Consider the following 14,412-nt stretch of genomic DNA (forward strand, 5'->3'; position numbering starts at 1 on the left):
TAAGGAACTCTACCTTTCCTTAACCAATCTGCAGTGTAAGTACATAAAGGTGCTCAAGGGTACAGGAAATACCTTAAAAAATAAACAAATAAATAAGATAAAGGGTCCAGAACACAGCATGTGAATTCTGAACCTGTTAAAAGCCCAACATGACCTAAGATACAAACAGTTATACCATACTCTTGGAAGAGAGGAAGGAAATATAGTCTGAGTCAGAAGCCAAGCTGGAGACTGAGTGACCTATATAGAATGGAGGATTTCTACAATTTGAAATAGAAAACCTGCTCAGCAGACCTCTGGGAAACTGCAGTAAACTAGCATAAGGCAAACCTGCAGAGGACTGATTCAAACTTTCCGAAGAAAAAGATACAATGAAAAACTGAATTTAAAACAAACTTTATTGGTAAATTGTTAGTGCTCTGCAATTTTCTGAATCTTAGGGTACACTTAATTGCGTGTACCCAATGATCTGCGTGTCGATTGAGAGACTACATGGAAAAATAAAGGAAAATGCCATATACCAGAGGCTCTATCTAACCTAGGGGACAAAGAATGTTAGTGAGCAAAGGGGACTCCCTCAAGACTTCTGGATGAGAGACTTTAAAAAGCAGAGAATAGGGGCGCGTAAAGATAGAGAATAGCGGAACCAGAACCCCTGTGTCACCATGTAGACATGAAGTACATCCTTAGCTATACTTCAGTCTTTACTGCTGGTAAACTGTTTAGTAAATGTTACTAGTGAAATTACCCAAAAACAAAAGCTGTTTAGAAGATAGCTTAGTCTTGGAGCCATTTAAGTTAGACACTAACCACTATTCAGCAACTCCTTCAACTGTGACTAAAGTTTAAATCCTATTTGGATCATTCACCTGTCAACGTTTATTGAGTGTCTATTCTGTAGCAAGCCCTGGTTAGGGTGCAAAGGACACAGAGATCTAGTCCCTAGCTTTGAGTCTAATAGGGCAGACAAATAAGAAAAGCAAAGTTTACAACAGTGGGATAACTATCTGCCTGACACATAGTGGTGCTCAATAAATACTGAGTGGCTGAATAAATACTAAAATATAAGTGGGCAAAAAAACCAGGGCACTTTTCAGAGAACATTTTTCTCTTTTATAACAGACAAATGAACATGAAAATCTATTTTGTAGATGTGTACATAGAAATTATTCCTTAAAGAAAAAACAAACCACTAAATACCACAGTAGACATGAGCTACCAATGTTTATGACACCAAAAGAGGGGGAGCAATAATCAGGGAAAATATTATCACTCATTTTATATAAAAGAATGTTTTAATTCTTTTCCTTAGAAACTATAAAGACTATACATGATTTGGAAATGAGACCAATCAACAGCCAAAGAAGAATCATCCATTCTATGCCTTCTCTTTTGTCTGGTCACTCAGAAATATAATGTTATCTGTAAAGAAGCCAAAGTACAAGTATTATTTTCAGAATTCTTTTTCCATTTCATTTAATCATTTCTCCCTAATACATATGTATTATAGTGCTATTCAGAAAATGGATTTTAGAGAAACAAATTCTCAATATATTAAATAACTCTTGTTATGTTCATGAGAAGTTACATAGGTTAGGCATAAATGGAGTTAAAGGTTGGGCTACAACTGCTTGGTTGACAATTCAGACTTTATTAGAAGAGATGGGATATTTTTTGCCCTCTCTTCCCTGAGAAAGTTAAGAGCAAGTCTTTCCAGCAACAACTTCCTGCAAAAGAATCGGTCACTAAATTGAATGCTTGCAATGCTCGAACAGATGGCATTAAACCAGGCAGCACATCCTCACATAGAAGAGGACCAAGACACATCACTCCACGCTCTGGAGGTATGGAGGAAAGGCTAGGGGTCAACATATGGCCATGTCATCAATTACTGATATTTCACCTATATTTTTAAGTAAGTTAAAAACACATAAAGAAGAAATTTTATTTTTAGATGTTAAAACAGTGACTTTTACATATTTACTCTTGGGAAAATTTTTACTAATCAATATTATAAACAACATCAGACATGCTCTTAAAATGTCCCAGAGGGAGATAGTTTAGGATGAACAAAGGAAAAGAGTATATATAATTTCCTATATACCTCCAAAAGATCTAGATTCTTATAACTTTAAAATGACTCAAAAAGTGACTACTTTATTATGTAATTACTGAATTCCTGTTCATGACTATGTCTTCTAAAAAAAAATATCCTGGTATAGAAAGGTTTCTTCAGAAAAGATTATTAGGTTGACATCACTGGGTAACATGGCAAGAGTGCCATCCACTGGTGGTTATTTTGAAGTTACAGATATTATCCCTAGAAGAAAAATTAAGGCCTGGAAAACGTATCAACCAAATTAAACTCAAATGCTACCGAAGTCTATTCATTTTTACCGTTAGCCATAAACCTAAAGTAACTGCTTAATCACCATGCACGAAAAGTGATGACAAAAAAAAAAAAAAGGGGGGGGGGGGACATAATCGGAAATGTGTCTATTAGGATTGGTTCATAATAACCAACTCCAAACCCTGCCAATATACTTGGTTTATAGTGAAAAATATGACAGTGTTAAATGCTTTATAAATAAATGAACAACCAGTAGAGAGTTAGAAACAACAACTATCTGATTGGAAAGCTTGATTTTCCAAGCTGAAATCATAGTTGTGGTCCTATACCATCTAGAGGTCTGGAAAAAACTTTTGAACAAGTAGACATCTCTGGAGACATGATCCAAAGGAAGAACAGGGTGTAAAGCAAATGATATGAAAGCAAAATTGTCAGACAAATTCTAATATAAGATCTGTTAATAAGAGAGGTAACTATGTTGGTTTTCAAGATCAAAATACTTTCAAAGAAACCTACAATGAGAATATACATATTTTAATTATTACTTATAACAAATTATAATTTATCAATTTGGCCCTGTGGTTAAGACAAACTCCAGAGCAAGAAAAAAGAGAATCATAAAGGAGGAATCTACAGATTTTTTAAGAGACTTAAGATACAAATAAACCAAAGTAATATAATGCATGGACTTTTGTTTATGAAGCAATCAAGAAAATCTGAACACTGATATTTGGTAAAAGAGTTAATGATAATTTCTTAATATTAGGTGTGATAAGAGCATTATAGCTATGTTTTAGGAAAGAGTGCTTATTGTTTAGAGATGTCTACTGAAATATTTATGGATGGAATAACGTAACACTTCAAACAACATATTACTTCAAAAAATCCAGGTGGAAGAAAAGTGGGGACATAAATGAAAATGGTACTGGCCACCAATTGATAATTGTTGAAGCTAAATCATAGAGGTTCATTGTACTATTCTCTCTACTTTTGTTTATGTTTGACATTTTCCATAATAAAAAACTAAACTTTAAATAATATATCACTACCCAATTTTGGCATATTTGAGAATTTCAATACACACTTGAAAGATTGCTAAAATAAATTTTCTTTCATTCCCATTTACTTATTTATGAAAACTAGGTTTCTCAGCATTTATATCCATAAAAACTAACGAACAAATCAAAGAATCGAATTAAGGCTTAACACTGTCTCATTTTAGCAATTTATCCAAGAAGTGAAAAAAGCACCCTCCATTTCATTAAAAAATGCATTTCCAATAAAATTTTAGTTTTGATACTTACATATCAAAATATTTAATATATTGTTTTGATCAACTCTACACTAAAAACAATTATAATGATAACCCAATCAAAGAGAAACATAACATTTGGTGCCATACTGGCACAGGATTTCAAAAAATGTATTTTTAAGTTTCTACTTATGTTTGTATTTTTGTTATGGATAAATATAACAGCATGAATAATAAAAAATTCCCAGCTATAGATTATATTAAGGTAGACTTGTGAGGAGCAAATTGGATGGAAAGCCAAGTTATGAGAAAAGAAGAATAATGTGAAATTTCCAAATGTTAAAAAAGAAGTTGTTCATATATTTTTTAAAGGATGACGGTACTAAATTGCTATGATATTCAGATTCCATTAATACATTTCAGAGTGATGATACTTTCATATTGAAAAATGCTTTAATGTCCACTTGATGTCCAAAGTGGTATATTGTTTTCAAAACTCTTACAGAATTTTCAAAAAAGTTTAAAAATTCTGCCATAAGGGATATCTTCGCAACTTTCTTTCAGCTTTATATATCCATCTTACCTATGTAGTTTTGTTTTTTGTTTAAAGAGAACTATAAAATTACCACACACATGCATACAAAACTGGCATGTTAAGTACCAAAGAGGTTCTAAATAAATAGGTGCAGATTTCTAAAGCCTCACATTAGTGTAACTCTAAAGGAATAAATAAATGTAGAAACTCTTAGCAAACCCACAAACCACACTCATAGAATTCTTCTGGTTAGTTTACCTTACCACCTCATAAGTATCAGTACATATAGCTCCAATTAAAGTCACAATACAGCCAAGCTTCTAAGGAAGGAAAGGAGAAGAAAAGAACAGCTATCATCACAAGCTCCTTACCAGCTATGACTGTTGTTGCCTGTCGTCTCACATTATTTTTATCTGTGTATTCACCATAGTCTATTTTTCCTTCCACATAAATTCGTGACCTGACATAAACAAAATTTACAGTTTTTAGTCTGGAAATTGTAATATACTTTACAAAAAAGTCAGGTCAAGTGAAATAATGAGAAAGGACAAAGCATATAATCACACATAACCATATTTATCTACCATTTCTCAAAGTTAAACAGAATATAAAAACAGACTTGATAAGTCTAGGTAAAAAGGACAATATTTTCATATCTAAACTGACTTATGGGAGTTTAAAAAAAAAGAAAAACTATTCAAATACATAGGCATAAAAAAAAAAAGTACAATGAAGATGGAAACTAGGAGCCAATCTAGCCATATCCTTTAAAAATCTAGGAATAATTAACAATGTATCATTTTTCCTTTACCTTGACTTTGGGCACCCTAATAAACTTATTGGTTTTTACTGATTTTTTTTATTCCTTTTTATAGTAAGGTCCATGACCTTATTTTCAAGGAACTTGGATTATTAGAATTCAAAATACATATGTATATATCATTCAGAGTGAATTGCTAAGACTATTTCTGCACTATCTAGAAGCCTGAACTAGAAGACAATTATAACTATGATTTTAGGGGGTAAAAATGCCTATAGCGGTTACCAGTTTTCAGAGCTCATCATGACCAAAAAAGCACAATACAGAAAGTAGACAAAACCAGTGAAATGATTAGATGACAAAGGAAAACACACACACACACACACAAACACACACACATTCGTCAATCAGTAAGTCAAATTGCATAGAAACGTTCCTATGTGTTTGTGTCTGTATACACATATACATACATACATAACATTTACACAAAGGGCAATGCAAATACATACGAAGAAAAGCAATTGAAGAGAAATAGAAATTTTAGTCACTGCTGAAATTCTTTTTCACAAAATATTTTATTTCTACAAAACAAGTACATAAACATATTAATTACAAAATAAACATATCTTTTTGTCCTTCTGTGGGTTTAGAAAAGACACTTTTTATATATAATCAATCCAAGCATCCAAAATGGGAACCACTAAGTCTATAGAAAATTATCAAACATAAGATATGTGAATATTACCATAATTCACTATGTCAAGACTTCAAACATTCCAGATCCTCTGATAAAGACATCATGTAGGTACCAAGAGGCAAGAGACCACCCTCGGGATTCCTAGCAATGGTGACGTGGGAGCTCCAAAAAGCTCTTATACTTACTCAAATGGCACTTAATACATTTTGCCTTCTAGAAGCCTCATTTGCTTCTATTTATATACACGCTTTTGTTTGTCTGAAATGCTAAGTTCTTAGAAGGCTAAGGCCATGTTTTATTCACCTTTGAATTAGTTGCAGCACACGTCAATGTGCCTTGCATATAGCATTAAGCACCAAACATCTCTTGAATTACCAAAGAATTAGTAGCACTCAAGGATAAAGGCTTTCCAAATTCCTCAACGTGAGAACATTTGTATCGGTTCGTAGAAACCATTCATCTGAAAAATCCTTCTTTCCTCAACTTACCCCTTTTTTACATACTGATATGCTACATCTCTGAGGCCTGGCCGGAACACTGATATTCTGTGCCATGTTGTCTTTTGACTGACATCACCTAAATCACAAGAAGAAGAAACATCATTACAAATGCCAACAGACAACATGCCTAGCAAAGCCAATGTTACAATTTCTAAGAGACCAGAACAGAATTAAAGAAGACCCTTTCTAAAAGAATAGCTTATCTCTGATTAGACAATTTGCAACAAATGAATAACATTAAAATCCCGGTCTTTAATACTCACCCATTTGGTATACTTCACTTTCCCCTGACCGCCACATCTCATTTGTTGCTAGAGAAAATATCGTGACTGGATTTTTTCCTTCCACCTGTCTCATGACAGGGTCCTGACCCACTCGCCCAAGTAACTGCACTCGATTTAGAGCTGAAATGCAATGTGGAGATAAAATGAGGTCGAGAATACAACACCTGAGATCTTAAGAAATATGCAGAAAAGGAATAGCTACAAATACCACTTCAATATCAATCTCTGCATTAAGCAAAACCAAAGTTCTAGAAGATCATAAAATAAGCTGAAAGGTTAGAATAAAAGGAGGCTGGAAGGGAAGGGGGTTGGCAAGAAGTCATTCATAGAGAAAGTCTCACAAAACAAACTGTAAGCTCTTTATCTTAAATTCTGTTTTGAAATACTTTTTTAAAGAACTGTTTGGTTAAAAGAACAAATCTGAGACCTGAAAATCTTTATAAATGCAAGGAATAATTTATCTGTGAAACGATACTTTCATAAACTTTCACTATCTTGGCCTAATGGTACTAACCTTAGAAGATTAGACAACCATATATAACTGAAGGGATTTCTTATGGGGGGAAAGTGACAAGAGTGAGCAGTAACTGATCAAAGAAGGGCCCAATTTATACTAGGTTCCTGTAAAATGATGAAGCAAGGCTAAGATCTAAAGAGCAAATATAAGTCAAAGGTATGATGATTAACAGATTCTAACCCAATAACCCAACAAGTACACTCTTATGTGTCACATTTGAGAATATTAGCACATTACTGTAAATAACATATTTTAAACTTGGAAGTTATACAAGCTACTTACATCTTTCAAGAACCAAACTGCTAGCTACTTCAGACTCGCGTCTTACAAATTGATGAAGTACCTAAAGTGGAACAAATGAGCACCATGGTTTTAATTTTTTAAGAATTCACATTTGGTTACCATTTAGTAAGTAACCCTTACAGCATACTCCCACAAGGGAGGAATGATCTTCCCAGGTTCTCCCAACATACAGCACCAGAAAGACCAATCAAACACTTTAAGAGCAGCCTGCTTCAAAAGCCCAAAGGTACAAAAGAGGTACCACAGAGCATGCCCAAAAAAGTTAATTTATAGTCTTTCCTATATCTTTTGTGGCAACCTTCCTGAATGTGGTCCTTTTGTGTTTGCATACAAAAGGTAAAATTAAAATGGTAAGACTTTCAGAATTGAGAGTAGGACATTGACTGTAAATCCAATCTGTATCTAAGAATCACTACTAAGTAGAAAAAAATCAGCTTTTGTCAGCAAGAGACACAGGAACAAGCAAAAGGCACTCAATAGAGTAGACTAATGTTTTATTTTTTTGAAAAGTACTGGCATTTTATTATAGTAGACTTTAGAAATCAGTTAACTTAGATTTAACTCAAGTAGATACAGATTTAGCCAGTCATTAGACCAAAGAGTGGAAAGAAATCAATGCATTATAAACAATATCTTAAGAAACAGATTCATTAATTACATACAGAGCAATTGCCAACAACTGTTAGGATATGATAAAATAAATGCAATGCTGATTCATACTTATGCCTCACTCTCAGCCATAAACATTCTGGAGAATGAGGCAGTTAGTTTAAATTCCAACAAAACAATACATTCTTTAAACATTATATGAATGACTTTCTGACATGGCAATAGGCATAAATACTGAAGTCAGACACCCTATGGATAAAACTTACAGAAACTATAAACTGCTCTCCTTTGGTTATAGCTTCAGAACTCAAAAGGAATTAGGAGATACCTCAAATATGGTTAGTTTAAAGTGCTCCATTAAAAACTGAGCAAAACGATGATAATATCTATATTACAAGGCTCTTGTAAGAATTAAGCAGCTTGTGTAGTAGCCTATAAATACTTGTTGGAAAAGTCATGCTTTCAACAGACCACAGAAAACTAATCTATGATAAATAAATTGGTTCTCTGATGAAGCACAAAGACATGCCTAAGTCAGGTTGTCAAAGAAGGGTAGTCAGTACCACATAACAGCTATGCTTAATGAAAATAGTTATCATTACTATTTTACTAAATACCAGCTAAGTGACCTATTATCTTAATCTTAATCTTAAGAATAAATTTATAAACTATGTAAATAATCCCCATTTAGAAGTAAGGAAACTGTAACTCAGAGATATTGAATAACTTGCCCAAGATCCTGCCACAAATGAGTGGAGAAGTCATGACCATACCCCAGGGCTGTCTTGAAACCAAAACTGCTGATTTTCCCACTGCCCTACACACCTCCTTAAAAACATTCTGCTCAAGGACTACTACCAAGATTTGAGTATACATCACTGGACGTTACTACTGAATTCAGAATTCAGAGAGTTAACCATTAGAACAGAGAAACACATTTAAAGTGCAGTACTGTTAATATGAAAAGCAAAAGCCCACCTATCAAATGTATACCTGGAGAGCTACTGGCTATGTAATTCCATCACTAAGTTTTGTGGCAGAGGGTGGGTAAGAAAATAAAGATGTGAGCTACAACATATTACAAAATCAAACTGGTAATTAACTTCTGTCATGACTCCAGAAATGTAAACTAATTTGAATGTTTAGGTGAGTCGGGGCTCATAAGTCTTACAGAATAACAACATATCTCATTTGGAGCACACAAAAATCAAAACCTGGTAGAGGAGTAGAAATAGGGAAAGGATTATTTAACTTGGTTAATTTTTAAAATTAGACATTTAACCCTCTTATATTTGGTTTTAAAGACAACTTACTACTGTAACAGGTAGCAGTAACTTTTCCATACTTCATATTTCAAAATATAAAAAAGCATGTTAAAAGTATGTACAGGATAAAGTGCAGACACAAGAATAGAAGGTCAATTCTACAGTAGGGTGGGGCCATGAGGAAAGATTTCATAGAGGAATTGATTCTTGGTTAGTCTAACAGGATAGGGAGTAGGAAAGAGATTTCAAAAGTTGTTTAGAATCTAAAGGACTTGGTGCCCAAAGGTGGTAAGTGAGAAAAGAGTTAGCCTAGGATGGTCAAGGCTGACTAGGGTGACTGGATAAACGAGCAGCCAGACTAGGTGGAGTGAGAAGGAATTCCATTTTGGACATATTGAATTTGTGGTGATGGTGAGACTGCAGCTGCTGTCCGTAAAGCAAGAACATGGGGAATGAGGGTAAGTGGCATAAGGGGTAGTCAAGAAAGAAACCACACTCCCTACAGAAAAAGATTTTAACGGCTCTCTAACTAAAATCCAAGTAACACACACCTTTTAAAAAGTAATGATTCCTATTATATATGTGAATAAATTTTAAGTTTTTGTTGTTTTCATGAACATTATTTACACAGGCAAAATTCATCCCCAACCTCCCATGTCAGATCAGTACACATCAAGTGGGTGGGTAGACTCAAAGGTCTTTTGATTCTGCAGTTGAAATCCTGAAACCACTGTAATTGATATTAACACATCCCAGCACTAACATGGAAACGAGACTAACCTGTAATACAGGTCTTCGAAACATGGTTTCTATTTTCTTTTCTTTTCTATTTTCTTTTCTTAATCTAACACGTAGTCTTTTCCTAAAGGAAAAAAAAAGGACAAATTAAATAGTACACCTTATAGCAAGAGTACACGTTTACTACTCCTAAATTCCTGATTTTTACGCGCTCAAAAGTTGAAACCCTAGCATCAACATCCCTGCACATTCGAGAATAATCTCCTTTCCCTCCGAATAGAAAACAAAAGACAAAAAACAAAACACCTTACGCTTGTATGCTGCTTTCTGAGATTTTAGATACCCCTTAACTCCCTATTGTTCTAACCCATGGAAAAATTCTGACTTACATATTGCCATTTCAGATCCATGTCTTCTCAAATTTCATTAAAACGCGAGCACCCTCAAGGAAGAGATTTTCCTCTGATTTATTCACTACTATATCCTAAGCTCCTAAAACAGTCCCGATCACATAGTAAACGCTCACTAAATATTACAATATCCTCAAAGGACAAATCTGACACGAGTTGCTGCAAAAATGACTACCTCTATCTCGTTAGCAAAGACCAAGGAAAGCCAGAGACCCCCGGGTTCCCCTGCTTCGCCTCCCAGAGGCAAGAACGCCCTTCCCCTGAGGTGGCGCTCCCAACCAACAATGCAAGGAGAATGGGGAGCAAGGGTAAACGCGTAGCACTCCGCAAGGGTAAAAAGAGACCGGCCAGACACAGGTAAAGCAACAGCTCGCGACCAATACACGTCTGCACGTACGGACTCGCACCTTCCCTTCTTCTCTAAACCGCTCCTGATGCTTCCGCCCCACAGTCTCCAGCCACGGAAACAGTTCCGGGTGAACAGAGGACACGAGGCTCACACAAGGAAGGAGAGTACGCAGCGTGTGTCGTCGAAAAGCTGCCGGCCAGCACCATGGGAAACACGGCCACTTAACTCAGGAGTTCCGGGAATGGATGAGTCAACGCCGCGAGGTAATAACTTGAGATGATTTTAAAGTTTCTAAATCAAAGGAAATTATTTGATGAGATTCCTAACCGAGCCGAGGAATGAGTGAGACGGGATAAGCAGAGGGTAGCTCCGGACCTGGAAAAAAGCTGAGTGGTCCCGGCCTCCAAAAGCATTAAGAAAACTAGAAAAAGAACTGGGAGTTACGGAAAGGGCCAGGAGTGCGGACGTAAGGAAATTTTAATGCAACATTTTTTAAAAAAATAAAAATGCAAAAAAATTAGTGAACAAAAATATTAAAATTTTTATTTAAAAACAGGATAGGTAGCAGTGCCTTGTCAAACCACATTGGAACCTGAGACACGAAAAAATTTTCACCCCATATCCGTGTTTTTATGTGTTTTTAATTATTTTTGTCACATTAAAGTAGTTGAATATTAAAATTTTGGAAAGTAGATGTATTGTTTAAATTTAAATATTTTATTTATACCCAAAATGGAATTTATTAATTTTATTTTCCTGACTATAAGTAAACTTACCAATATTTTCAAAATACATTTCTTTGCTTGTTTTCCAATTAACAGAATTGCCATGCCTGACAATATTTTTGAACAAGTAATAATCTTAATTTTTAATTAACTTCAGCTTACTGATCTTGTCTTTATTTAAAATTTTGATATGTTATCATGGATTTTTTTTCATTAATTTTAATTTTAAAAAATATTGTTAATGTATCATTAATCTTGATTACTGAATTTATTGGTATCCCTTAAATTTTGTCTAACTCACACTAATCCTGGCCCTGGTGGAAAAGATGGTTATGTGGAGTCCAGTGAAATCCAGGCCAGAGGAGGCCTCTTCAGCCTTCTCCATCTCCAGGTCAGGGCATTGTCTGGCTTCTAAAGGAGGATGGTGTCTACTGTTTCTTCCCTCAGAATCATCCTAACAAGCAGCAGATAGCCTCCTCAAGCCCCAACTTAAACCCTTCAGTGGTCTATTCTTGACTTTAAAGTTCATAGGGAATCTCCAATTGAACTTTTAAAAGTCTCTCAGGGCTAAGAAGCCAACCAAAACTTGACATTAGATTTCAGCTGAAGTACATATAAATTTGGGTGAATTTGTCTTTCTGGACATCCCCAGGGACAGTGCCTGTGCTTGCTAGAATGTAACCTTCTCTTTTGACCTGTAAGGCTGGGAACCCTGGAGCCAGGTACCAGACTGCTTTCTCCAAAAGGGTCCACCCCCCACTCTTGCACCAGGCCACCATGGTGTCCAGTCCATGACTAGCTACTTGTGACAAAAAGGGACATAAAAATCTTCTTCCCAAAGAACAGGGGTGGACATGGCAATTCATTAATCATGGCTTTTGATTAGCAAATTCATATCGCTAGTCCCAGCACTGAGGGCAGCTATTGTTTCAGTGTGCCCATGCCCTTGATAAAGGCTGCAGCAGCCATTGTTTTAAACCTCCCCAGACAGGGATGGAGGCAGTGGAGATTTAAAGACACAGTGCTTCCTTAGGGATGCGGGGACCAGTTAGCTGAAGGTCTGCATTTGCTGAGCAGGCCAAGAAAGTTCAGCTTTGGAGAGCTGCCAGAAGACCTTTTGTCACCCTTCCTGATCCCTTCCCAGAACACTTTGGAGCTGTTCTGCACCCCCTTTGTCACACTAGGCGATCCTGTTATGGCAGGGAAAGACCAATTTAGGAAAGTCCTCTCCAGGGAGAAATTCTTCTCCCAGAATTTGCCCTCCAGGCAGAAGCATCATGAGACAACAAAAGGTGTGTAAAAAACTGTGGAGAAGAACAGTTGGGGACAAAGGCATGTCACATCAAATAATGAGGAGAGGGAGGTCTGTATCCTGGGAAAAAGAGGGGACAACCAAAATCCTGTAAACAGGGGAACTTCAAGACAACTAACAAGCAAAAACCCAGGGCAAGACAGAGGCGTAGAAAGACAGGGAAAACCTTGCACGGTGCATTTGCCTTGGGAATATCTTCCTGGTAGGAGGGCTGAAACTCAAGAAAATCTCTGTCTTATCAACACCTGGTAATGAAACCAAGAAATAGACATTCCAGGGAGTAAATCCCAGAGTTAACATTTTAAAATATTAAAATGTGCAGTGTGCAGCGTAAGAGTGCAAGGCAAACAAAGAAACAGGAAATGACGGCCAATCCAAAGAAGGCGGTAAAAATAAAGAAAACATCAATGAAGAAGTGATAATGTGGACATACCAAACAAAACGTTTAAAAAAGTGTTCTTAAAAATTCTCAAGGAGATGAAGGAAAGTACAGTGAAAGAACTAAAGAATATTAGGAAAACAATGAATGAACAATATGTATTTCTAAATAAGAGATAGAAATTTTACAAAGGAACCAAACGGAACTACTGGAATTGAAAACTAAAATAATGGAAATGAAAAATGCCCAGGAGGGTTTCAAGAGCAGAATGGAGCTAGCAGAAGAAAGAATCAGTGAACTTGAAGACAAGACACTTGAGATGAATCAGGCTAAGGAGCATAAAGAAAAAAGGGAAAATAGCCTAAGACAGCTATGGGACACAATCACACACACAAATATATGCATTATGGGAGTCCTAGAAACAGAAGAAAGAGAGAAAGGGGCAGAAGGAGTAGTCAAAGTAATAGTGACAGAGAACTTCCCAAACTTGGCAAAAGATGTGAATATGCACATCCAAGAAGCTCAGAGAACACCAAACAGGATAAACTTGAAGAAAAATACACCCCATCATATACTGATTACACTGTGAAATTCGGAGGTCAAGGAGAGTGTTCTGAAAGCTGCAAGAGAAAAGCAACATGTTACATACAATGGAGTCCCAGTTAGATGGAGTGCCAATTTCTCATCAGAAACCATGGAGGCAAGAAGGCAGTGGATTGAAATACTTAAAGTGATGAAGGAAAACAACTGCCACCCAAGAATTTTATATCCAGCAAGACTCTCTTTCAAAATTGAGGTTGAGATCAAGACATTCCCAGATAAACACCAAGAAAGTTCATCACCACTAGACCTGCCCTACATGCAATGCTAAAGAGAAATCTTCAGACTGAAGGGAAAGGACATTAGACAGTAGTTCAAAGCAGCATAAAGAAATAAAGACCTGCAGTAAAAGTAACCATGCAGGTAAATATAAATGCAATTATTATTGTATTGTTTGTTATGTAAGTCCATTTCCTACAGGTGCAAAAAAGCAAATGCCTAAGAAGTAATGATAAATCTAGGTTTTTGGACACATGATGAACAAAGATATTGAAGTTAAGTTGCTATCAAACCAAATGTGATTGTTATATATTCAGGATGTTAAGTTTTAACCCCATGGAAACCACAAGGAAAAATAGATGAAAAATATATGCAGTTAGAAGTTAGAAGGCACTCAATATGGTATAACACAGGAAAGCAAATAAATATAAAAAGCATTAATGGAAGTGAGGAACAAAAAAAGGCATAAGATTTACAGAGGCTAAACAGCAAAATGGCAGAAAAAAGTCCTGTATTATCAATAGTGACTTGAAATGTAAATGGAGTAAACTCTCCAGTCAAAAGACACAGATTGGCAGAATGGATAAAAAATATGACCCAAATATGTA

The 14,412-nt window shown here is 35.7% G+C and overlaps 1 protein-coding gene across 4 annotated transcripts; it reads right to left on the reverse strand.

Moving 5' to 3' along the window:
- Positions 1-1,207: 1,207 nt before the first annotated feature.
- SSBP1 (single stranded DNA binding protein 1) lies at positions 1,208-10,700 on the reverse strand. Of its 4 annotated transcripts, none has more exons than XM_037835998.1 (7): positions 10,628-10,700; positions 9,853-9,934; positions 7,178-7,238; positions 6,358-6,498; positions 6,083-6,170; positions 4,509-4,597; positions 1,208-1,422 (listed from the first exon to the last, which is right to left on the reverse strand). In XM_037835998.1, the coding sequence occupies exons 2-7, from the start codon at positions 9,874-9,876 to the stop codon at positions 1,379-1,381; spliced, it is 447 nt and encodes a 148-aa protein (XP_037691926.1). In that variant the 5' UTR covers positions 9,877-9,934; positions 10,628-10,700; the 3' UTR covers positions 1,208-1,378. The 4 variants fall into 4 exon arrangements, with proteins under 4 accessions (XP_037691926.1, XP_037691927.1, XP_037691928.1 ...); XM_037835999.1 differs by having other exon boundaries at positions 10,618-10,657; XM_037836000.1 differs by lacking the exon at positions 10,628-10,700 and adding an exon at positions 10,396-10,571.
- Positions 10,701-14,412: the final 3,712 nt, after the last annotated feature.

The sequence above is a fragment of the Choloepus didactylus genome, chromosome 5, assembly GCF_015220235.1.
Source record: "Choloepus didactylus isolate mChoDid1 chromosome 5, mChoDid1.pri, whole genome shotgun sequence".
Lineage (NCBI taxonomy): Eukaryota > Metazoa > Chordata > Mammalia > Pilosa > Megalonychidae > Choloepus > Choloepus didactylus.

Bases quoted from the DNA above. Each gene is read 5' to 3' on its own strand.
- SSBP1 (XM_037835997.1), bottom strand. The intron at 6,171-6,357 runs GTGAGTATTAAA...CTTGTGATTTAG, and splicing joins AAGTGAAGTATACCAAATGG to GTGATGTCAGTCAAAAGACA. The intron at 1,423-4,508 runs GTAAGGAGCTTG...GCTTCTTTACAG, and splicing joins GGCAACAACAGTCATAGCTG to ATAACATTATATTTCTGAGT.